Below are 24,653 nucleotides of genomic sequence, written 5' to 3'. Positions count from 1 at the left end.
TGGATCTGGACAGGAGCTCAGGATTTAGGGTAAAAAGTGAACAACTTGTGTTGTGTGGGGAGTCACCTTTCAGAAGGCAGGATAGGGGAGTAGGGTATTGGGAGTAAGAGTGTAGACAGATGCAGGAGCAGGTCAGTAGGAAATGGGGCCCTTTGGGAGGCTGGCTGCCAAGGAATTTTTCCAAATATATTTTGTTTTAGTACCCAGATTGTGGGCCTTGAATTTGATATTGGGGGACAGATTTGTAAAAACGGTGAAGTAAACAGGTTAACTTGCCCTATGCCCTTCTTTTGTACAGATGTCTCCCTGATGGCTTCAGTGCCCAACCCCCCCTCTGACACTCCAATTCCTGATGAACTCCTATTTATCTGTAAGACTCCATTCTCTTCCTTTAGTTTTCTCCTCCTCTCAGTAGACCCAGATCACCATTCATTTCTCTACTAAAGGCCTTATCATATTTTATTGTACTGTTTTCTGACCTTACATACTAGATTGTGTACTCTAAGAAATATTTGTTGAGTGACTGAATGATTGAATGAATAAATGAGCATTCCTATGACATTCTTGGGGAAAAGATTATTTTTTACCTACAAAAGAAAAGACTGAGGCTGACTGAGTATCAGTTGCTGACTTTATATGCAGTGGGCCAGACCTTGGGCTGAACCTCCTGAGTGCAAGTCCAGTGTTCTGCTGACCAGCACATTCATTTCCCATCGTAACTGAATGGTAGACTGGGGACAAGTACTGGGGAAAACTTTTGATTTGGAGACAACAGAGAAGGATTCTAACCTCAACTCAAACTCTCAATAGCCATATACCTATCTGTATTTTGTTCACATCTCTGTAATGAAAATAATAATGAAATAACCACACCTACAGAACATTTGGTGCACTAACTGTGATTTCCAGAACTCAGGGTTCATGTGTGTTTTGCCTGCAGCTGTGTCCAGAAACCCAGCATACTAGCTGGTACATAATAGATGCTCTTTACATATTTGTCAGGAAACTGATGAGTAGAAAGTTGAAATGTACACAGCCATTGCCACTGTCAGCTAAAAAAGCTTTTCTTCCTATTCCACAAGGTGGAGCCAGCACAGTTAATCAACTCTAGTGGCTCTAAGCTCTGCCCTCCCCCTCCACCCTCCACCTCCCCACTGGTGGGAGGGACAATATTTGCAGACTGGCCTCATGTAGTCAGAGACAGTCAGCCATCCAGAAGCCACTGCACCATGAGTGTGTCTGTGCTGAGCCCCACCATGGCCCTGGGCAGCATCTCTGAGTTCCTGCAGGTGACCTTCCTGCTGGGTCTGGTTCTGCTGCTGCTCAAGGCAGCCCAGCTCTACCTGCACAGACAGTGGCTACTCAAAGCCCTCCAGCAGTTCCCCTGCCCTCCCTCCCACTGGCTGTTCGGGCACCAGCAGGAGGTAAATGCAAGCGGGACAGGGGAGTGGGAAGGCAAGGAGGGCAGGGTATTGCCAACATGATCATGGTCATGGTCAACAGGTCTGTGGGACAAAGCCTTGTTGTATGAGGAGCACATGGTCATGGGGCAAAATCCAGTTTACTCCTCAGGTGATGGCTCCTCATCCCATGTGCTGCTGTGCTCAGTCTGTCAGATCCCCTTTCCTTAGGTCTGTAGGCTATTTTGGCAGCCCAGCACTTTGAGGACAATGGCTGTTCCTTAGTCTCTCTGCTACAGGATCACAGAACAGAACTTCTAGGTGCTTCCCTGCCTGTGTCCACTCATTTCCATCCCCTCTGCCAGGCCCTAAGTTTCCTGGGACATAAACATGGGTCTCATGGATTCCTCCCTGTAGTGGTTCACAGTCTGAATGCAAGATCCTGTGTTACTGCTCAGGTTCTACGCTCATGAACTCAGCCCTGGACACAAGAGACATAACTTCGAGAGCATAGATAGTAGTAAATGTAGTAAAGTAGTTAGAGTTTATTTAGAGTTATTTTTAAATAACTTATTCAGCAGTGAAGTAGGATAAATCAGACTCAGACCTCTAAGCTGCTATCCCTCACCCCCAACCTTCTTTATAAGAATTGTCTAAAATTCACTCATTTATTCATTTATTTATGCTAAGATAGGCACATGCATGAACAATAACCCAATCTCTATTACTACTTCCTATTCTCCTCCCTGTCACTGCCCCCCCACTCCTGTTCCAGTTTCTGGACCAGCTTTTATTTGTCAGGTTAATGCTTAAGACAGAATTAAATGGTGATCATTTCATCTGGACCAAGTACTGGCCCCTTGAATGTTCCATTTTGTGCCAGTCCTTGCTTCAGTTCTTTCTTCCCTAGACTGTTCCACTTCTTCCTACCTCCATCCATCAGCTAGAAGTTATGTGACAGCACCTCAAAATAATGGTTTATATAATCAATGCACAGGACATTGGCAAGGAAATTTTTTAAATATGAAGAACTAGTGAAACTTGCAAAGCAGATTTTATGCAAAGGTCCAAGAGCCTATAGTTCCTTTATTTTCTTCCTTAATAGCCTGGAGGAAAAAGAATGGAAATGTTCAGGAAGGAGGCATAGAGCCAGTCTCCACTCTCACTGCTGCCTCCTGGACACCGGCCAGTGCTGGGCACTGCCAGTAACCCAAGAAAAATCAAGAGCAAGTCTTTCCATGGGAAGTTCACAATCTGGTGGAGGGGACAGAGAGAAAAACAAAGGGATACAGTGCAATGGATAAATGCTACTATTGGAAGGATCTGTTTGGATTATCTAAAACCTATTCTATCTTACAAATAGGGAAATTAAATTAAAAAAAAAAAAAAAAGAAAAGCAGCTTGCCCAAAGCCCCTTTCCTCCAGACTGAGAATTCCAAGGTCCTTTCTCCTTTCCTCATGTCTCTGTCACTGGATGGGGTCTGGGTCCAGAACAGGTGTGCTGTGTGCCTTAGGCCCACCGGTAGTGTGTGGGTTCTTGACCTCATGTAGGAAACATTCCACAACATGAGTCCAGTTGATTTTGAAAGCTGTTTGTTAAAGCTGGGCACAGTGAAACAAAAGAAGGGCTGAAGGCAGAAGAAGCAACAGGAGAGAGACAGTCAGAGAAAAGGGGGCCCTGGAGACAGGTTTAGGGGGCTAGCCTAGGAAGAACTGCTGCTGCCCACTGCTCCTGCCCACTGCTCCTCTGGTTGCAAGTCTCATGGGGTCACTTAGAATTCAGGAAAAAGACAGCAGAAATACGAGGGATGGGGATGCTCCAGAGAGGGCACAGCATGATTGCTTTGTCCTGAGGCTTTTATGTTTCTTTGGCCAGCTGGGTTTCTAGTGCAGGTCTCAGGAGGGTTTTAAAAGAATATTCATTAGATTTTCAGATGTTTCCTTCAATATACTGTTCATCGCAATGGGTATAGAAGGGCCAGGGGTTATTTTGGTCAGTTGTATTTTTTAAAGAACATCATTGTAGAGGGGCCAGGACCAAGGCCAGTCTTCCCCAGGAGGGTCTGTATTGTGTAAGCCATTTGCTCCTAAGTGTCCTTTGTTAGGGAAAATGAAACTGTGTGATTCATTAGCTGGCTATAAATTGCTCAAATTATTTGGCCTTGTTTAATGATTTTTTTTCTCTGTCTCCCTTATTTCACTAGTCAAAGAATTTCCCTCGCTTCTTACTATTTTGCTTCATTGCTCCATTAGAGACTTCAATCCCTCAGATCATTTAGGGTTGATGAGGGAGGACAGTTTGTCTTCAGCAAGTGATTTATGTTAACAAGGTCATGGTCCTGGCTTATGTAGGATATGGACGTCTGTCCCTGCCTGATCTAAGGGGGTCAAGGGAATGGGATGTGAGACTGGAGCAGAGAGGCCATTGGCTGACTCTTCTGAAGTAGGGATGGACCGGAATCTCTAAAGTGTCATCATCTTGACCTGGTTTTGTTGTATCCCAGAGGTGACAAATTTGACAAGATCGTTAGGGGAGTGGAACACCTGAGATTTTATCTGAGAAGCATTAAATCCAACGGGGACAGAAAAATTTCTTTTCTGGGAGAGGAGGCTGCGTGTATCAACAGGCTAGTAAAAAAAGTACCAGGAATATGAGAAAGACAATTACACTAAGGCCTAGCTATTAAATTATGTATCTGTAACAGGTTGTTTTTTTTTAAAAATCCTCACCCAAGGACATTTTTTCATTGCTCTTTAGAAAGATAGAAAGGGAGAGAAACATTGATGTGAGAGAGAAGCATGATTGATTGCCTGCAGTATGTGCCCAAAGTGGGGATTGTACGCACCTCGATCAAACCAGCAGTCTAAGCATGTGCCCTGACCAGGAATCAAATCCACAGCCTTTCAGTTATGGGATGGTGCTCCAACCAATTGAGCCACACTAGCCTGGGCAAATTTTTGTTTTCAAAAAGGAGTTTGAGGTCCTCAGTGGATTCACAAGTGTAGTTCTTAGGTTGTGGTTTCTGTAGGGACTCACGGGAAACAGGATGAGATAAGTGAACCCACCTGTTTATCCATTCGAGCTTTATTGCAATCGGGGAGCTTATTAGGACCTAATGTTGACTTTTCCATCTGAGTTGTAGCTGGGACTCAGGACAGTTTTCCCTCCTGCTTTTTAAATAGATAATGTCTCCGGGTTTAAATTGGTTGTGTTGATAGTCTTTATTGGGGGCAGGCAGAATTTTGTTTCTCTATTCCTGTTATGTTTTTTAACCTGTCCTAGATTCATGGTGTAAAACAACAGCTGAAGGATTTCCTCATCTATTAGCAGGTCAGATCTGAGAAAGGGCCTGCCATGGGTGAGTTCAAAGGGGCTAACTTGAAACTTTCCTTTAGGTGCAGCTTTCATTCTCATGAGACCTAAAGGTGACAGGCACTGATGACTTTGAGGTTTCATGGAAAAGCTAGACTAGAGTCCTTTTTAGGGTTTGATTAGCTCTTTCTACCTTATCCAAGGATTGAGGTCTCCATGAAGAGTATGAGTGATAATTGGTTCCTAAAGCTTAAACCAGCCATTGTGTAATCTTGGCTACTAAAGGGGGTCCATTGTCACTCTGTAAGTTTCTTGGTAGACCAGCCTAGGTAAGGTTTCTTTTAGTAAGTACTTGGCCACCTCAGTAGCTGTTTCTGTTCTGGTAGGAATGGCTTCAGTCCATCTGGTGAAAGTGTCTACAAATACTAGTAAATATTTAAATCCAGCTTTAGATGACATCTGACCATAACCAATTTGCTTATCCTCTCCAGGGTATGTTCCTGGCTGTTGTGTTGGTATCTGGAGGGGAGGAGGAGGGACGTGACTCTGGGGGTTATTTTTAGAGCAGCGCATACACCCTAGGGTTACTTCCTTTATGGTATTATGAAATTTTGCGTCACAAATAGCTGGGAGACAAAGGTATTCAGGGCATTCATCCCCAAGTGGATGTCATTGTGGAGCATTTTTATGTATTTCCATGATAATAAAAGTGTATTCTTTGACATCAGCCTGCCCGGTCTATAGACAACCCATTCTCTAAGGCCCATGAGACCTTCACAGTAGCATAGGGGAACCTTTGAGGGGCTGAGGGGGGTTGGGGAACAGATTGTCTCTAGGGTGACTGATGATGACCGAGCCACTATCTAGTTGCCCAACTGCCAGTGTATTGCCTTGGATTCTATCTGTGTTCCCCTTTTGGTGGCCTCGGTAGTGTACTACTGGTACTTCTTGGGGGAGTGCACAGTTGTCGGGAGTTCCAAAATTTCTTTATGGTCTTTTATGGAGGAGTTTTTTTTCTGTTAAAAGTCATCTTTCTTTCTAAATAGTAGCATGAGCACATGTTAGATACCCATAGTTTGAGTCAGTGTAGATATTAACTCTGAGTTTTTTCCATAACTGTAAGGCCCTAGTGAGTGCTATGAGTTTAGTTTTTTGGTCCAAAGTAGTAGGGGGTAGGGATTTTGCCTCTTTTACTTCCTAAAGACTAACTGTGAGGTACCCAGCCTTTCTGTTCCCACCTTTTGTGAAACTGCTGTGATTTATTATCCTTTTGCTTCAGGGTTAAGTAAAACTTCATCTTTTAAGTCAGGCCTGCTTGAATATACTTGTTCAATAGTTCCTATGCACTGGTGTGTGGCCTGGATTTGTGTGTTTGTTGGTAGTCAGGTGCCAGAATTGAGAGTTTGACAAACCTTCTGGGTCAATTCAGGGGAGTTGGGGAGGAGAGCCTAGTATTTACTTAGCCTTCACCCTGTGAACCATTGATGACCCTCTATTTCTAATAGAGCTTGTAGTTGATGGGGGGTTTGTATTCTCATGGCTGCCCCAGGGTAAGACTATTGATCTCTCCTGCAAGGAAAGCAGTGGCATCTATGACTTTTAAATAATGTGAGCAGTTGGCTGCTATAGGAGCTAATCATTTTGAAAGAAAGCTCTGGTCTTGAAGTCAGGCCTAATTTCTGGTGAGGAATCCCAGTGCTATTTCTTGTTTTTCTGCTATAGGTAGGGTTGATTTTTTCTGTGGATTTGGCAGCCCCAGTGTAGGTGCACTGCTGAGCTTGACTTTTAATCCCTCAAACACATGGTGGCACTCAGGTGTCCAGGCTATAAGTCTTTTGACATCTCCCTTTAAAGTCTCATATAGAGATTTAGCAATTAGCCCCAAACCTGGTATCCATAGGTGGCAGAAGCAGGCTTTTCCTAAATATCCTTGAAGCTGTCATTTACTTTGTTGGACTCTGAGAGCCAGTGTGGCCCATTGTTTTTTGGGTGACAGGGTCTGGGATCCTGGGTACCTAGGTGTGATAAATATTGGACCTGCTGGAAGGTTGTTTGGGAAGGGATTTTGTATCCTCTATCTCTGAGGAAGTTTAAAACCAGAATGGAATTTTACCTGAATACTCTTTGTTAGTACTAGAAATCAATGCCATCAACATATTGTAGGAGGGTCCCATTGGTTAACTAGAGCTCTCTTAAACCCTTGGCTAAAGCATTTCTAAACAAATGAGACTCCCCTAAATCCCCAAGGGAGCACAGACATGTATATTGGCAAGTTTTCCTAGTTTGGGTGTTAGTCCATTGAAGTACGAGCCAGTACTAGAAATCAGGATGAAGAGGGATACAAAAAATAATCCTTTAACACAGTAAAATATTTGGCTTCTCCTGAGATGTAAGTTAAGATTGTGCAGGGATTTGGCAGTATAGGATGTATTGGATTTAGAGCCTCATTTACTGCCTTTAGGTCTTGTACAAACTGGCATTCCCCATTTGGCTTTTGTATTGGGGGAATGGGGGTACTGCATGGGGACTGACTGGCAGGGCTGGAGAAACCCATGCTTTAAATATTTTTCTGTGAGAAGCTCAACTCCTTTTTATGGCCTCAGGTTTTAGAGGTATTGTCTTTTGTTAGCTCTCTGCCCAATTTTATAGATATCTTGACAGGGGGTATACTTGATTCCCTGCCTGGTATTCTAGTTTCCAATGCCCTGAGGTTGATGTGAAGAGGACAGATTCTGAAATATTATTATTAATTTCTGGTTCAGGGTGAGAAGTTAGATTGGCCACCAGGCATACTAATGAGGGTTTATTATCTTCCATGGCAAATGCTCCTAGGTCTATGGTAGTTCCCAGACTAGATAAGCTGTTCCTCCCTAACAAGGGAATGCAGCACCCTGGAACTATAAAAAAGTCGTGACTAAAAGTCAGCTTTCTGTGACTGCAGTCAAGGGGTTGAGGGAAATGGTAGTGCCCATTTACCCCAGTGATCAAACAGACTTTGGAAGAAAGTGTCCCTGGTGAGTGAGTCAGAGCAGAGTAAGTAGCTTCATTTGTAATAAAAATGTAATGGGCTTAATTGCTACATCAAGGGTTATATGCGGTTCCTCTGGCATAATGGTCAGATGATCAGTGAGAGACAGTAGGAGGCCTCAATCTCTGTCAATTCTCAGGTGTTTCAACCATCATTGGTTTGGAGGCACTAGGTTCCCTACAGAGCCTCAGACACTTCCCTCTTGCAGAAGGGGCATGGTTAGAAAGGCAGTCGAGCACAAGTCAGTTGTGGGCAGTCCTTCTTTATGTGTCCTTTTTGTCTGCAGGAATTACATTGCCCTATTTTTTTTAAAGATTTTATTTATTTATTTTTAGAGGGGAAGGGAAGGAGACTGGGAATCGCACCACGATCCTTTTGTTCGCAGGCCCGCGCTCAATTCACTGAGCTACACCAGCCAGGGCTACATTGCCCTTTTGATGTTTGTTGTAATCCAGGGGCTGAGTGACCTTGAGGTGGGGTAGGACTTAAAGCTATGTCTAAAGAGTGAGTATTTTTTTATTGTGTGCCTTTTTGCTCCTCTTCTGCCCAAGCAGCAGTCATCTGCAGATAACCTTGTAGTTTATGCTGTGTGACTTTGGAGAGAACTCAGGTGGTGGCTGACCTTGGATGTGCCAACAGCAGTCAAGGCTCAACTACAATAAGAGTGTGTGTGTGTGGGGAGCAACTTTACCTGCAAGTCCCCCTGACTGCCACAGATGAAAGTAACACTACCAAGACATGATCTGCTTGGGGAGGAGAGGTATCTAATCTCTCAGAGGAGAAAAGCCAAGAGCCCCTCCTCAATGGCTTTTATTGGGTTGAAATACACAGGAGTAGAGGCGGTAAGGATCAAACAATAGCTAACACTTCAAAGAAATCTGAGGGCTTGGTCTGAGTCAGTGTCTGTCAGGTAAGGGGGTTGCAAAAACTTTGGGAGACATATTCATTTCTTGCTTGGACCCTTATCATATGAATGAAAGCACTCTTAGCAAAGCAGGCTTCACAGGACTTTAGGAACTCTTTCTTATGCCCAATCACCCCAGAACCTGCTCTAGCCAGCAAGGGCCTTCACAGTCTCCCCCATCATAGGTTTTAGGCTTAAATGGGTTAGAGCCAGGAAGTGCTTCTCCCAGACAGAAATGGGGACTCGGGCTATGTCAGAATAGCCAGGGGGTGAGGGTCCATCACTCCCTCTTTGTTGTAGCCCCCTGAATCCTTTCATGATGGCCTCCCAAGTGATCATGTCTGGCTTAGGTTGCCCCCTCTCTGAGGGGTCTTACCTGTCATAGACTAACTGACCAAGCACTGGGGGCAGGGGAAGAAGCAGAAGCAGCACTTGCTGCCAGAGACAATCTTTGTCTCCTTAATGGCTCGCATTCCAGAGGTCAGTCACTCAGCCTTAGCCATGGGGGGCAGTTACAACTCCTGAAACCAGGCAGAGCAGTTCCCAACAGGTGTGCACAGCCCACACAGTAATGAGTATTCTGCCAGGGAAATTTGGGAGTCTGTGCCACTGGACCTTATAGGAAACCTACTACAATAAGTCACTCTACCAAGCCCAGATGTAGCAGCTCTACCTAATACATAGAAACAAACACTGGGAAACTGCCAAAATGAGCAGGCAAAGAAATGTGGCACAAATTAAAGAACTCTAAAAAAAGATCTAAACAAAAATGGAGACAAGCAACATGCTACATACAGAGTTCAAAACACTGTTATAAGTTTGCCCAAGGAACTTAGTGAGAACTTTAACAGCATTAAAAATATCCAGTCAGAAAATAAGGATACACTAATCAACATAAATGACACTTTACAGAGAATCAACAATGACATGGATGAAATCAAGAAACAAATCAGCAATCAATAATATATGGAAAAAAAACAACCAATCAGAGCCTCAAAATGAAAAATGTGTAAAAAAATGAGGGAGCCTCTGGGACAACTTCAAGTGAACCAACATTTGCATTATGGGGTCGATGGAAGGAGAATAGGGAGAGCGTAAAAGGAAAATCTGTTTGAAAATATAATGACAGAAAAGTTCCCTAACTTGGTGAAGGAAATAGACATACAAGTACAGGTGGTGTAGATAATTTCAAGCAAGATGAACACAAGGAGGCCCACACCAAAACAATCATAATTAAAATGCCAAAGACTAAACATGAAGAGAACCTTAAAAGCAGAAAAAGAAAAGCAATTACTTTCCTACAAGTGAAATCCCATAAGACTGTCAATAGATTTCTAAAAAGAAACTTTGCAGGCTAGTAAGGACTGGCAAGAAATATTCAAATGATGAGAAGCAAGGACTTATCACCAAGATCTCTACCCAGCAAAGCTTTCACTTAGAATAGAAGGGAAGATAAAGAGCTTCTCAGACAAGAAAAAGGTAATGGAGTTCATCTCCACCAAACTGGTATATCAAATGCTAAAGGGTCTTCTTTAAGAAGATGATCAAAAATATAAAGAATAAATGACAATAAATACATATCAATCAACAACTGAACCTAAAAAACAAAATAGTCTTTTGACCCAGCTATTCATCTGCTGGGATTATATCATAAGAACCCTGAAACACCAAACCAAAAGAACATATGCATCCCATTGTTCATAGCAGCACAATTTACAATAGCCAAGTACTCGAAGCAACCTAGGTGTCCATCAGTAAATGAATGAATCAAAAAACTATGGCACATTTACACAATGGAATTCTATGCAGCAGAAAGAAGGAAGGAGCTCCTACCCTTGGCAACAGCATAGATGGAACTGGAAAGTATTATGCTAAGTAAAATAAGCCAGGGGGTGAAAGACAAATACCATATGATCTCACCTTCAACAGAAACCTAATCAACAAAACAAACGAACAAGCAAAATATAACCAGAGACACTGAAATAGATAATAGGCTGACAGTGACCAGAGGGAAGAGGGGAGGAAATTTCAGGGGGAAATGGGAAGGGTTTACAGGAACAAATGTAAAGGACATATGGACAAAAACTACAGGGGGTGGAAATGGGAGGGAGATGGGGAGGACTGGGGGCAGTAGACTAGGATGGGGGTAAAAGGAAGAAAACTGTACATGAACAACAATTAAAAAAATAAAATAAAATAAAAAGAGCCCTGGCTGCTGTGGCTCAGTGGATTGAGTGTTGGCTTCTAACCAAAGGGTTGCTGGTTCAATTTCTGGTTGGGACACATGCCTGAGTTTCAGGCCAGGTTCCCAGTGAGGGGCTCATGAAAGGCAACCACACATTGATGCTTCTCTCATTCTTTTTCTCCTTCCCTTCCTCTTTGTCTAAAACTAAATAAATAAATAAAATCTTTAAAAATATAATAAATAAAAAACAAAATGAAAACTCAAGCAGAACAGAAACAGAATCAGAGATATAGAGAACATTTGGATGCTTGGCAGATGAGGGGATGAAAATTGTGGTGGGATTAAGAAGTACTAATTGGTAGTTACAGAATAGTCATGGGGATGTAAAGTAGAGCATAGGAAATACAGTGGCCAAAGGACATATATGCATGACCTGTGGACATTGACAAAAATGTGTAGCTTGCCTGAGGGAGTGGAGTGAGGGGGCTGGGTGGAAGCAAGTGAAGGGAAAAAAACTTGGGACAACTGTAATAGCATATTCAATAAAATATCATACAAGTAAATTTTAAAAACTATATTGATGTTATCTGATTAAGAATACACTTTGTTGATGGAGCATAAATAAATCAGGAGGTTTTAGCTAGAAATAATGACAAAAAATAATTCAAGGGCCATAGGGTTTGCAAAGAAGAATTGCAACTAGGCAATACCCACAGTGTTCCAAAGTATACTTTTGGGAAGAATCAGTCTTGCATTCTTAGCCTTTGGATATTCTGAGATAATAGTCTTTCGGGTGTCCAATGGTCTGGATAATGGATGTCAGGTGATCTGGAGTTATAAACATTCTTTGCTTAATCCTTCAGAGGGTAATCAGAGAGTTATATATAGGGCATATGGATGTTATAGGTATAGATATAGGTAGATACATTGATATGGATATGGATATACAGAGTTCAAAATTTAAGTTCCTAGGCAAGCTAAAGCAGGAATAGAATTATTTCTTCATGCCTTTACCTACTTGATTTTAGTAATTTAGTGGCTTGACTAAACAGTGACTTTATTTCTGCACTTTATTTCTCAACTTGTATAACATTAACTTAAATAAATTCTCAATAATAAGTTAAATAAATGCTTTCATTAATCCATTGTATTTGTTTGAATTGTGTGGAATGCAAAAAAATTAAAATTTTACTTGAGCACCAGTAAGTAACATAACCATTGGGTATAATGGCCTTTGCTAAGCTACACTCTCATTTGAAATAATAATAATGACATCAAAGTAATATTGAACCAATACATACATATCTTTATTTTCCCAGGTAGGCATTACTAGACCCATGTTATAAACAAATTGAAGCCTAAGGAGGCTGAATAACTTGGCCTAAGTCTGTCCTCTGTACCTCATAGTGTTTCCAAGGTATCACACATGCCCTCTCCTGCCAGTTCTTCTCACTACACAGACACACAAGTGAGCCATAAATTTACCAAAATTTGATAATATGAATCTACATTCACTATTTTAATATTTTATTTTTTATTTTTTTTATTGATTATGCCATTACATTTGCTCTATTCCCCCCTCCCTTCCCCTCCACCCTGCATACCCCTCCCCCACCATTTCCCCCTTTAGTTCATGAACATGTGTCTCAAATTCTTTAGATTCTGTATTTCCCCCTACTATTCTTACCCTCCCCCCTATCTATTTTCTATCTACTGTCTATACTACTTATTTTATGTACCTTCTCCCCCCCTTCCCCTCCTCCCACTCCCCTGTTGCTAACCCTCCCTGTGATCTTCATTTCTATGGTTCTGCTCCTGATCTAGCTATCCTCTTAGTTTGCTTTTGTTTTAGGTGTGGTTCTTAATAACTGTGAGTTTGCTGTCCTTTCACTGTTCATCTTTTTTATCTTCTTTTTCTTAGGTAAGTCCCTTTAACATTTCATATAGTAAGGGCTTGGTGATGATGAACTCCTTGAATTTGCTCTTATCTGAGAAGCACTTTATCTGTCCTTCCATTCTAAATGAAAGTTTTGCTGGGTAGAGCAATCTTGGTTGTAGATCTTTGGTTTTCATGATTTGGAATACCTCTGTCCAGCCCCTTCTTGCCTGTAAGGTCTCTTTTGAGAAATCAGCTGACAGTCTGATGGGAACTCCTTTGTAGGTGACTGTCCCCTTAGCTCTTGCTGCTTCTAGGATTCTCTCCTTCATTTTAATCTTGGCTAATGTAATTATGATGTGCCTTGGTGTGTTCCTTCTTGGGTCCAACTTCTTTGGGACTCTCTGAGCTTCCTGGATTTCTCGGAAGTCTATTTCCTTTGCCATCTTGGGGAAATTCTCCTTTATTATTTGTTCAAATAATTTTTCAACTGGTGGTTGTGCCTTTCCCCCTTCTGGTACCCCTATAATTCGGATGTTGGAACGTTTAAAGATGTCCTGGAGGTTCCTAAGCTTCTCCTCATTTTTCTGAATTCTTATTTCTTCATTCCTTTCTGTTTGATCATTTTTTTCTTCCGTCTGGTCCTCTCCCTTGATTTGAGTCCCAATTTTCTTTCCATTACTATTGGTATCTTTTGTATCAGCATTCATTTCAATTAATTTAGCTTCCATATGTTTCTCTAATTTGTGACTAAAATCCACCAGTTCTGTAAGGATCCTTATAACCAGTGTTTTGAACTGTGCATCTGAAAGACTGGCTATTTCTTCATCACTTAGGTCTATCGGTTCTGGGGCTCTGAGTTGTTCTAGAGCCATTTTTGGTTTATTCGTGCTGTGAAGTGAGCGGAGCGAAGCCTTAGTTGTTTACCAGGACGGGGCGACCCAGGTCGCTGGTTTGTGACGCTGTGTGTGGGGGCGGGGTCAGAGAGGGAGCAATGGCATTCCTCTCTGCTAGCCCAGCGCATCCAGTCACTCAAACGCCTTGGGCTTGCTTATCCGATCCTAATTTTGCGAGCCTGCTGCACCGCGAGGGTTTCCCTTCTCACTGGTTTCTCCGCACGTAAATGCGCGCGACCGACCCACCGCGCCTCTTCCGTGTGCGCTCCGGCAGCCAGCTTGCTGGCAATCAGCGCCCTGGGTTGCCTGCACGCACCGCGCACCGCCCCGGGAATTTTTTCTTGCTAACCTGCTCCGCTGCTGGCCTCGCTCCTCGTACCGGTCCAGCCGAGTATCTAGTTGTCCTTTGGACTCCGTATTGTCAATTTTCCGTGTGGCTTGGTTGTGACTGCTGTTAAAAATAGTTGTTCTTAGATTTGGTTGTGCACAGAGGCGAGGTGGACCCTCCCCCTACTTCTCCATCTTGGCGGAAGTCCTATTTTAATATTTTATTTCTTTTTTTTTTTTAGAGAGAGAGGGGAAGGGAAGGAGAAAGAGTGGGAGAGAAACATCAGTGTATGGTTGCCTCTCACATGGCCCCCACTGGGGACTGGGCCCGCAACACAGACATGTGCCCTGACTGGGAATTAAACTATGACACTTTTGTTCACAGCCTGCGCTCAATCAACTGAGCTACACCAGCCAGGGCTACATTCATTATTGACTAAATATTAACATCATTCCCTGAAGAAATGCAAAAGAAAAATAAGCCTGAATTATACATTTTGAAGTGTTCACTGTTACCAAATTTAGATCATCTATTTCTAAGTGTTTTTTTCACATGACCACTATTCATATTTTTTCAAAATACTTAAACTTCTGGAGCTTAGAGCAGAGTTACCTATTCCAGCTAAAACAAATTCTGGACATTACTCAAAATTTTAAAAAATATACCTAAGTTCCAACATTTTTGTAAAACAGGACCCAAACTTCTTGATGGACAACAAAAGAAATTATTTTTCTAAATGCACATACCACATAAATTTAATAATAAAATGGTATCCATTCTGATAAACCCAAACCCTATGTAAACAAATATGGGTCCTTAAAACATTAAGGTAAAACTTGACAAAATAAAGAAAAGGAAATGCTCCATATTCACAAGCATATTTAAAAAATTTTTTTTAACCTTTTAATTATTTTTATTACTCAAAAAAGCTTCATTTTTTTATTTAGCTTTCTGACTCTGTGCTTGTGCCTTCAATACTTTCACAACAATTTTCTGCTCCTCAATAAGGAAAGCATGCTTGATCCTGTCACGGACACATTTAGCACACATGGATCCACCATAGGCTCTGCTGACATGTTTTTTTTGTTTTGGATGACCTCATGAGAACTTTAGGTCTCACAGCACGAACTCCATGAAGTTGGCCTGGGCACATGCCACATGCAGATTTTGGTGCTTTGCCAACCTTTTTGGTATAAAGGTAAACAATTCTATTGCCAGGGGTTCAGGACAGCCTCGTTTTGTTGGAGGCTGTATTGTAGGACAGCCTCCGACGGTATGTCAAATGCTGGACCATTGTGAATACCTGATGACACTGTTCCCAGAAGCCATATTTTAAAATTTTTAATAAACATAATATATTCCTCTTTGTGATTTCATATTAGCCAAGTTATAATTATTCCATTCTCAGTTGCTTTTATTTCCATGGTTAATAGCATACCTCTATTAATCATGGTCATGTTACTTCAAATTTTTTAATTTTTACTGTGAAGAAAGATATTTTACTACAGCAACAACAATGGGGATTATCAAAACAAAATGGCTGGCCAAGATAGTGGTGTAGGTGGAAACATTGTGCCTCCTCATACAACCATACTTAAGGACAACAAATATTTAGAAACAAAAACACAACCAAAACAGATAGAAAATTGAACTGTAGAGAAGTCCAACAACCATTCAACCAGACCAGTAAGAGGGGTGGAGTCAGTGGCCGGCAGAGAGGGGTAGTGCCAGGAAAAGGCAGTGGCTGCCAGACCCAGGAGCACAGGTGGCGTGGGGCCGACAACAGTCACACATTTGCCTTCAGATAAACTAGGCAAAAATGGGCAGCAAGACAGACCAGGCAACCCAGGGCCCCAGCCATGGAAAATAAACCCTAAAAGTACCAATTGAAAAGGTGCTGGCTTGTGGGAAGGAGCGGAGGGGACTGAAATCCGAGAGAGAGGAACAAACACCATAGCTCCCTCTCTGACCCTGCCCCCACATACAGCACCACAACCCAGCAACTGGGTTGCCCTGCCCAGGTGAACACCTAAGGCTCCGCCACTCATACATAACCAGCGCAAACAGACCAAAACCTTATGGCTCATGTAGAAGAACAGCTCAAAGCCCCAGAGCCAATACTTCTAAGCAACAAAGAGATAGCTAACCTATCAGATGCACAGTTCAAAACACTGGTGATCAGGATGCTTACAAAACTGGTTAATTTTAGTGACAAATTAAATGAAAAAATGAAGGCTACACTAAGTGAAAAGAAGGAAAATGCACAGGGAACCAATAGCGATGGAAAGAAAACTGGGACTCAAATCAATGAAGTGCACTAGAAGGAAGAAAGAAACAAGACAAGAATGAAGAAACAAGAATTCAAAAAAAATGAGGAGAGGCTTAGGAACCTCCAGGACATCTTTTAACATTCCAACATCTGAATTATCAGGGTACCAGAAGGGGACAAGGAAGAGCAACAAGTGGAAAACTTATCTGAACAAATAATGAAGGAGAACTTCCCCAATTTGGCAAAGGAAATAGACTTCCAGGAAGTCCTGGAAGCTCAAAGAGTCCCAGAGAAGGTGGACCCAAGGAGGAACACACCAAGGCACATCATAATTGCATTACCCAAAATAAAAATGAAGGAGAGAATCCTAGAAGCAACAAGAGATAAGGACACAATTACTGACAAAGGAGTTCCCATCAGACTGTCAGTGGATTTCTCAAAAGACACCTTACAGGTGAGAAAGGGCTGGAAAGAAGTATTCCAACTCATGAAAGGCAAGGACCTACATCTAAGATTGCTCTATCCAGCAAAGCTTTTATTTAGAATGGAAGGGCAGATAAAGTGCTTTTCAAATAAGGTCAAGTTCAAGGAGTTCATCTACACCACGCCCTTATATGAAATGTTAGAAGAACTTATCTAAGAAAAAAGGAGTAAAAAATGCAAACAGTGAAAGGACAGCAAACACAATTATTAACAACCACACTTAAAACAAAAGCAAACTAAGCAGACAGCTAGATCTGGAGTGGAACCGTAGAAATGGAGATCACATGGAGGATTAGCAACAGGGCAGTGGGAGGAGGAGAAGGGGGGAGAAGGTACAGAGAATAAGTAGCATAGACGGTAGGTAAAAAATAGGGTGGAGGGCAAGAAGAGTATGGGGAATGTAGAAGCTAAAGAACTTATGACACATGAACATAAACTAATGGGGGGGAATGAGGAGAGGGGGTGTGCAGGGTGGGGAGGAATAAAGGGGAGAATAGGACAACTGTAATGGCATAATCAATAAAATATATTTAAAAAATAAATATAGTGCTTGGAAAAAATGCATAACACTGAGTACTGTGCTGAAGCAGTGAGTGCACACATGTTTTTCAATATCGTCATTATCAGAGAAACAAGTGCTCCAGCCAGGGAGACTCAGGGAACTGAAATGAGGGGTATATCATTCACCCCTTCACCCACAAACAAATGTACATTAAACAAATAATATGTATACTAAAAAACTATATTTCATCAAAAAAGCATATATGCAAAGAGCTAGAGACACTGTCGCGCAGCTTAGTATCTACCACATATTTCCCACCATGTGAGTGCATATTAAGTGAATGATGAAGTTCAGTTCAAGTCTTTTCTTAAATGCCTTAATCCCTACATCTTCCAAAACTCTGAATGAACCAGCTACAACAAACCACCATTGAGAAAATGACAAGGTCGCCTTTCCCCCAAAATGAAGCTGAAAGCTTGAAATTATTTCATGTGCTGCACAAGAACTGAAAAACATAGTCAAAATTTTTTTGACAGAAAGAAAGATGTTCAAATGTACAGAAATGAGTTAGGAAACAAGATCAAGTAAAGGCTTTAACTGCTTTTTGTTTTAGACAAAGTGACTTACTTTGGGAACAAGTGGACTTTCAGGCTCTTGCAATCATTTTTTAAAAAATCCATACCTGGTGGGTATCTGGTCAAAATGACCAAGTAGGTAAAATGCTTCTCATACCTTTCCATGACCACAAGAAAATTACAGTTAAACTACAGAAGAACTGTCATTCAGAACTGTCAAATTCTAGCTGAACAGGAGTCTCGTGACTCCAGATATACATAAGAAGCCACATGCAGACTGGTATGAGGGCAGAGATGCAGAATGAGCTGGTCTCACACCCACCTGTGGTGTTAAAAAGTTGGAATGGATATCTTGGCTGAGGAGGTCCCCCATGAGGAACAAAGGGTCCCAGCTCCACACCAGGCCCCAGTCCAGGTGTGCAGTGCTGGGAAGAGAATCCCCCATAACTTTTTACTGTGAAAATGAGTGAGGGTAGTGGCTGAGTGAGATGGTGGGCCGATGTAGTCTTAGGCAGTTCCACTTAAAGGGCCCATGCATGGACTTAACTCGAACTCACTTGCTCTGAGCTCCAGGGTGGTGCAGCAGTTTGAAAGGCTTTAGCTATATATGGGGAGGAAACTGCATGATCTGGCTCCAGGGCATAAGCTGGAGGCACAGTTTTCTCCCAGATAGAAGTTCTGGCAGAGGTCACTATTTCTTTGCTTAGTCCCCACATTGACAGGACCAGCAGATAGGTGCCACATCTGAGTATCCATCAACCTGGCTAACACTGTTCACCTCACCTCAGTAACACCCTGAGACCTCACTATGTCAACTTGAGGGCTTACCAGTAGCTTTTCATATATATATAATGTCTTGCCTCAAGCTGTGGACTTTCCTAAAATTTCTCAAAGGTCACACACCCCATAAAAGAAGCATCTGGCCTTGGTGTGACCTGTACATTTTTCTATGTGGCCCCATGCATCAGGCTATTGGAAGTTGGCCTTGATTCCAAGATTGGCCTCTCCTGGGCACCTCCAAGTCCAGCATAAGCAGTGGCCAACAGCTCATCACTCTGTAGTTCATGCCTGGTTGCTCTGGGCAGTACACAGGCAGTTGCTGACCTTGGCCTACAACTTTTGGGAGACTCCTGAGGCAGCACACACAATGGAAAACTTCACACCACACCTGAGCATCACCAATGACCTTCACAAGTGACACACTCAAGGGGTAGACTCATTGGGATCCAGAGCACTTCTGAAGCAAGTCCTTTTCTAGGTATTAGCACTGCACAGCAGATCCTCCACTTTGATCTTGGCCAGTACTTGAAGCTGGTCAGCTTGGGCAAAAATTCCTTCCATTAATCTGCCAACAGCAATTAAGTCTCAACTATAACAAGTAGGTGCACACAGATTATACAAATGTGAACCTGGAGTGCCCAGCTCATGTAACCAGTGAAACTGTATCACTAGGTCCTACAGAACACCTGCTACATTAGGCCATGCTACTAAAACCAAAAGACATACCAACTCTACCTAAAGCAACTCTACCTTACCAAATATATACAAACAAACACAGGGAGGCACAAAAAATGGAGACAAAGAAACATGTCACAAGTAGCCCTGGCTGGTGTAGCTCAGTGGATTGAGCGCGGGCCTGTGAACCACACGATCACAGTTCGATTCCCAGTCAGGTCACATGCCTAGGTTGCAGGCCAGTTCCCAGCAGGGGACTCATGAGAGGCAACCATACATTGATATTTCTCTCCTTCTCTTCTTCCCTTCCTCTCTAAAAGATAAATAAATAAAATATTTAAAAAAAGAAACATGTCACAAGTGAAAGAACAGAACAACTTTAGAAAAGAACTAAACAGAGGGATACAGTAATCTGTAGAGAATCCCTTTGCAAGGCATGGCAATGTAGCTCAGCACCCATGTGGAAAACCAGTGGGGAACAAGTTAGCACACAGGACCACACCCATGAAGAAGTTCTCCCATGGGAAATCAGGCCTGCATTATACCTAGCCTGCCTTGTGACTTGCTCTTACTAAAAGTTTCTCACCCTGAGTTCAGGCAGAAAAGGTTTGCTGCATATCTTTAAAGTAACTTCCTGAAGTTTGTGCTAATTCTCCCAAGGATTAAAGTGTAACCGGACCTGTTACTCTTATCATTCCCTTGCATTTGCAATATTTCTTCCTTGTTAATTTGTAAGGAACATCCCTTCCATTGCTATCTGTAAAAAGTAATTATCTAAAGCAAACCTAAGTATAACAAAAACCTTCTTTGTTGTATGCTATTAGAAAACCAATAAAAGCCTGTCAAGGCAAGGGTCAGGGCACTCTCGTTTTGAGAGAGTGGCCAAGCTGCTCCGAGATGCTCTCCCCTTGAGAGAGTAGTCATGCCATCTCTTTTCCTCCATAGGACTCAGTAGTTTGTGTGAATTTATCTAATCTCATCCATAATGCTGTGGACACTGAGAGCCAGTGACCGCATCAGTAATCTACCAGATGCAAAGTTCAAAACAATGGTCATAGAGATGCTCAATAAACTTAGAGGAAGAGAACATAAACTTAGTGAAAACTTCAACAAAAAGATAGAAAACATAAAAATGAAGATAGAAGACATAGTGCATTCAGAAATTAAGAATATACTAACTGAAGTGAAGAATACATTACAGGAATCAACAGTCAAGGAAACAAAGCAGAGGATCAAGACAGTGATTTAGAAGATAAGGAAGCAGAAAATAGCCAATTCAAACAGAAAAAAAGAAAACAAAGAAATGACAACTGTTTAAGGAGTCTCTGGGGAAACTTCAAGCATACCAACATTCCCATCATGGTGTACTAGAAAGAGAATAGAGAAAGCAAGGCATTGAAAACCTCTTTGAAACATGATGATGGAAATTTTCCTTAACCTGGTGAAGAAAATAGACATACAGCCAAGGACATGAAGAGATTTCCAGACAAGATGAACCCAAGAATGTTCACACCAAAACACATCATAATTAAAATGCCAAAGGTTAAAGACAAAGAGAAATTCTTGAAAGCAGCTAGAGAACAGCAGTTAGTCACCTATGACGTACCTCCCACAAGACTGTGAGCTAATTTTCAACAGAAACTTTGCAGTTAGAAATGACTAGCACAAAAAATACAATGTAATGTAGAGCAAGGGCATATAACCAACATTACCAAGCACAGCTATCATTTATAATCACAGAACAAAGAGTTTCCCAGACAAGAAAAAGCTAAAAGCATTCATCATCACTAAATCTGTATTACAAGTAATGTTACAAGGTCTTCTTTAAGAAAAAGAAGAGGACTTCTGCCAAGATAGAGGTGTAGGTGGAAACACTTTGCGTCCTCGCACAACCAGATCTAAAAACAACAAAGTTTTAACAATAATAAATGCAACCAAACCACACAGAAAATAGACAATACAGAGTCCAAAAACAATAAACCACTCAGCTAAACTGGTGAGAGGGGTGAAGCCAGCAGTGGAGCAGGTTGGGCAAGATCCCCCAACCCGGGCAGTGCACGGGCAGCCAAGGGCATGGATCCCAGGTGCCGGCTAGCTACGGGCAGACACAGGGAAGAGGCACAGCTGGCTGTTTGTAGTCGGTCACGCATTTGCGTGCAGATAAACCAGTGAAGAGGCGAGAATTGAGACCACGCAGCGCTGGGTAGCGGGCTCACACCTTTACACTCAGATAAACAGGCAGGGGCGAGTGGTGAGGCAGACTGGGCAAGTGGAGAAGACCACCATTGCTCCCTCTCTGACCCCACCCCCACACACAGCATCACAAACCTGTGTGTGACCTGGGTGGCCCCGCCCTGGTGAACGCCTAAGGTGCCTCTCCTCATACGTAACAGGCACGAACAGATCAAAACATGGCTCAAAAACAACTCAGAGCCCCAGAGCCAATAAATCTAAGTGATGAAGAAATAGCCAAACTTTCAGATGCACAGTTCAACACACTGGTGATCAGGATCCTCACAGAACTGGTTGAATTTAGTCACAAATTAGAGGAACATATGAAGGCTAAACTAATTGAAATGAATGGAAATGCACAGGAAACCAATAGTAATGGAAAGGAAACTGGGACTCAAATCAATCGAGTGGACCAGAAAGAGGAAAGAAATGACCAAACAGAAAAGGATGAAGAATCAAGAATTCAAAAAAATGAGGAGAGGCTTAGGAACCTCCAGGACATCTTTAAACGTTCCAACATCCAAATTATAGGGGTACTAGAAGGGGAAGAGGAACAGTCACAAGTGGAAACCTTATTTGAACAAATAATAAAAGAGAGCTTCCCCATTCTGGCAAAGGAAATAGACTTCCAGGAAATCCAGGAAGCTCAGAGAGTCCCAAAGAAGTTGGACCCAAGAAGGAACACACCAAGGCACATCATAATTATATCAGCCAAGATTAAAATGAAGGAGAGAATCCTAGAAGCAGCAAGAGCTAAGGGGACAGTCACCTACAAAGGAGTTCCCATCAGACTGTCAGCTGATTTCTCAAAAGAGACCTTACAGGCAAGAAGGGGCTGGAAAGAAGTATTCCAAGTCATGAAAACCAAAGACCTACAACCAAGATTGCTCTATCCAGCAAAGTTTTTAGAAGGACAGATAAAGTGCTTCTCAGATAAGAGCAAATTCAAGGAGTTCATCATCACCAAGCCCTTATTATATGAAATGTTAAAGGGACTTACCTAAGAAAAAGAAAATAAAAAATATGAACAGTGAAAGGACAGCAAACTCACAGTTATTAAGAACCACACCTAAAACAAAAGCAAACTAAAAGGACAGCTAGATCAGGAGTGGAAACATAGAAATGAAGATCTCAAGGAGGGTTAGCAACAGGGGAGTGGGAGGAGAAGAAGGGGGGAGAAGGTACAGAAAATAAGTAGCATAGACAGTAGATAGAAAATAGATAGGGGGAGGGTAAGAATAGTAGGGGAAATATAGAATCTAAAGAACTTGAGACACGTGTTCATGAACTAAAGAGGGGAGTTATGGGAGCGGGATATGCAGGGTGGAGGGGAATGGAGAGGTGGAAATAGAACAAATGTAATGGCATAATCAATAAAAAATTTTTAAAAAAAGTAAATTATGAGGACAGCTAGATTAGGGGTGAACCATAGAAATGAAGATCACAGGGCGGTTTAGCAACAGGGGAGTGGGAGAAGGAGAAGGGGCGAGAAGGTACAGAAAATAAGTAGCATAGACAGTAGATAAAAATAGATAGGGGGAGGGTAAGAATACTAGAGGAAATATAGAATCTAAATAACTTGAGACACGTGTTCATGAACTAAAGGGGGGAATGGTGGGGGAGGGGTGTGCAGGGTGGAGGGGAATGGAGGGGAAAATAGAACAAATGTAATGACATAATAAAATTAAAAAAGAAAAAGAAGAAAGATTAAAAATATGAATAATAAAAGGGTAAAAATACATATCTATGAACAATTAGTTTAAATACAAAAGGATGAAGTGTTCTAATCAAAAGACATACAGAAGTGATAATGGGAAAAAATAAAATTTAAATTTTTTTAAAAAAGGCATATGGTTGCTGAAGGGTCACAAGACCTTTACATATGGCATTGGCAAGATACTCAGTTCAGATTGAAAGACACATGCAGACTGAAAGTAAAGGGATGGAAAAAATATTTTATGAATATGGGAACAAAAGAAAAGCCAGGATAGCAATACTTGTGCCAGATAAAACATAATTTAAAACTAAGCAAATATCAAGAGATAAAAAGGATCCAGCAATTCTACTTCTGAGTATTTTCTAAAGAAACCAAAAAAACTAAATTAAAAAGACATAAGCATTGATATACTTATTATAGCACTATTCAAAATAACCAAGAGACTTCCAGTGAACATGGTGACATAGGCAGATATGGCTTGCTTTTTGCACAACCACATCAAAATTACAACTAAAATATGGAACAATCATTACTCAGAACTGTCAGAACTCGAGTTGAATGGGAGTCTGAAAACTATGGAATTAAAAAAACCACATCCATCCACACTGGTAGGAAGGGCGCAGATGTGGAAAGGGCTTGTCCCTCACCCACATGTGATGAATAAAATTTAGGAGGTATATCTTGGGAGTGAGGAGTCCCAGTCCTACACCAGGCCCTCCAGCTCAGGGTTGCAGTGCCAAGAAGATAAGTCCCCACAACTTCTGGCTGCAAAAACCAGTGGGGAGTGAGTCGGTGGAAAAAACTGCCGGAGATCCAAGGAGTTCCTCTTAAAGAACTCACACATGGACTAACCTACTCAGGCTCACTACCTCTGAGCTCAAGCCCTGAGGTGGCAGCCTGAAAAGTACTAGTGGCATACTGGGAGAAACTGAAGTGTCTAGCATCAAGTCAAGATGAGGCCCTTGTCCATTTTCTAGATGCCCCCTCCCACAGAGCCACAGAGCCAGCAAGCTGCTGCCATATCTGAAACTCCATCAGCCCAATAACACTTTTTGACCTGCCTCGGAAATCCCCAGAGACTCCACCCCACCCAACTTACAGGCCCATCCAAGCTGCTTTTCAATATGAATGACTTGTCTTGATTCACGCTTCATAACTTCCTAAATTCTCTCAAACAAGCAATTGGCTTCATTGAACCCCAGGCCCAACTTTAACAGCAGTCAGTCTAGATTCACAGCTTGGCTTTGCTTTGGATTCTCCAATCCCAGCATAAGTCACCCCCATCTCAGATTGCTTTATAGCTCAGGCATGGTGGCCCCATACAAAATACAGATGGGGGCTAACTATGGCCTGCACCAGGAAACTCCAGGGCCCACACACCCAGTGGACAACTACAGACCATGTGGAAGCACCAACACCCAGCTCCTGCATAACTGATCCTCTACATAGGATGGAGGTTGGTGATAAGTGGTCACTGCCAATCCTTACAG

General features: G+C 42.1%; 1 protein-coding gene and 1 pseudogene across 1 annotated transcript in view; one reads left to right on the top strand and one right to left on the bottom strand.

Moving 5' to 3' along the window:
• Positions 1–1,211: 1,211 nt before the first annotated feature.
• Positions 1,212–24,653, top strand: part of LOC119054461 (cytochrome P450 4A11) — a 64,561-nt gene continuing 41,119 nt past the window's right edge. The window contains exon 1 of the mRNA XM_053673454.1: positions 1,212–1,424. Within this exon, the coding sequence (XP_053529429.1) occupies positions 1,230–1,424 (195 nt within the window). The 5' untranslated portion in view covers positions 1,212–1,229. The remainder of the gene's footprint in view (positions 1,425–24,653) is intronic.
• Positions 14,836–15,237, bottom strand: LOC119039833 (60S ribosomal protein L34-like; annotated as a pseudogene).

Source organism: Artibeus jamaicensis, unplaced genomic scaffold (genome assembly GCF_021234435.1).
Source record: "Artibeus jamaicensis isolate MK-2021 breed Jamaican fruit bat unplaced genomic scaffold, CSHL_Jam_final contig_866, whole genome shotgun sequence".
NCBI classification, from domain to species: Eukaryota; Metazoa; Chordata; class Mammalia; order Chiroptera; family Phyllostomidae; genus Artibeus; species Artibeus jamaicensis.
Note: the sequence above shows the minus strand (reverse complement) of the source record. Positions and strands in the feature narration are given on the sequence as shown.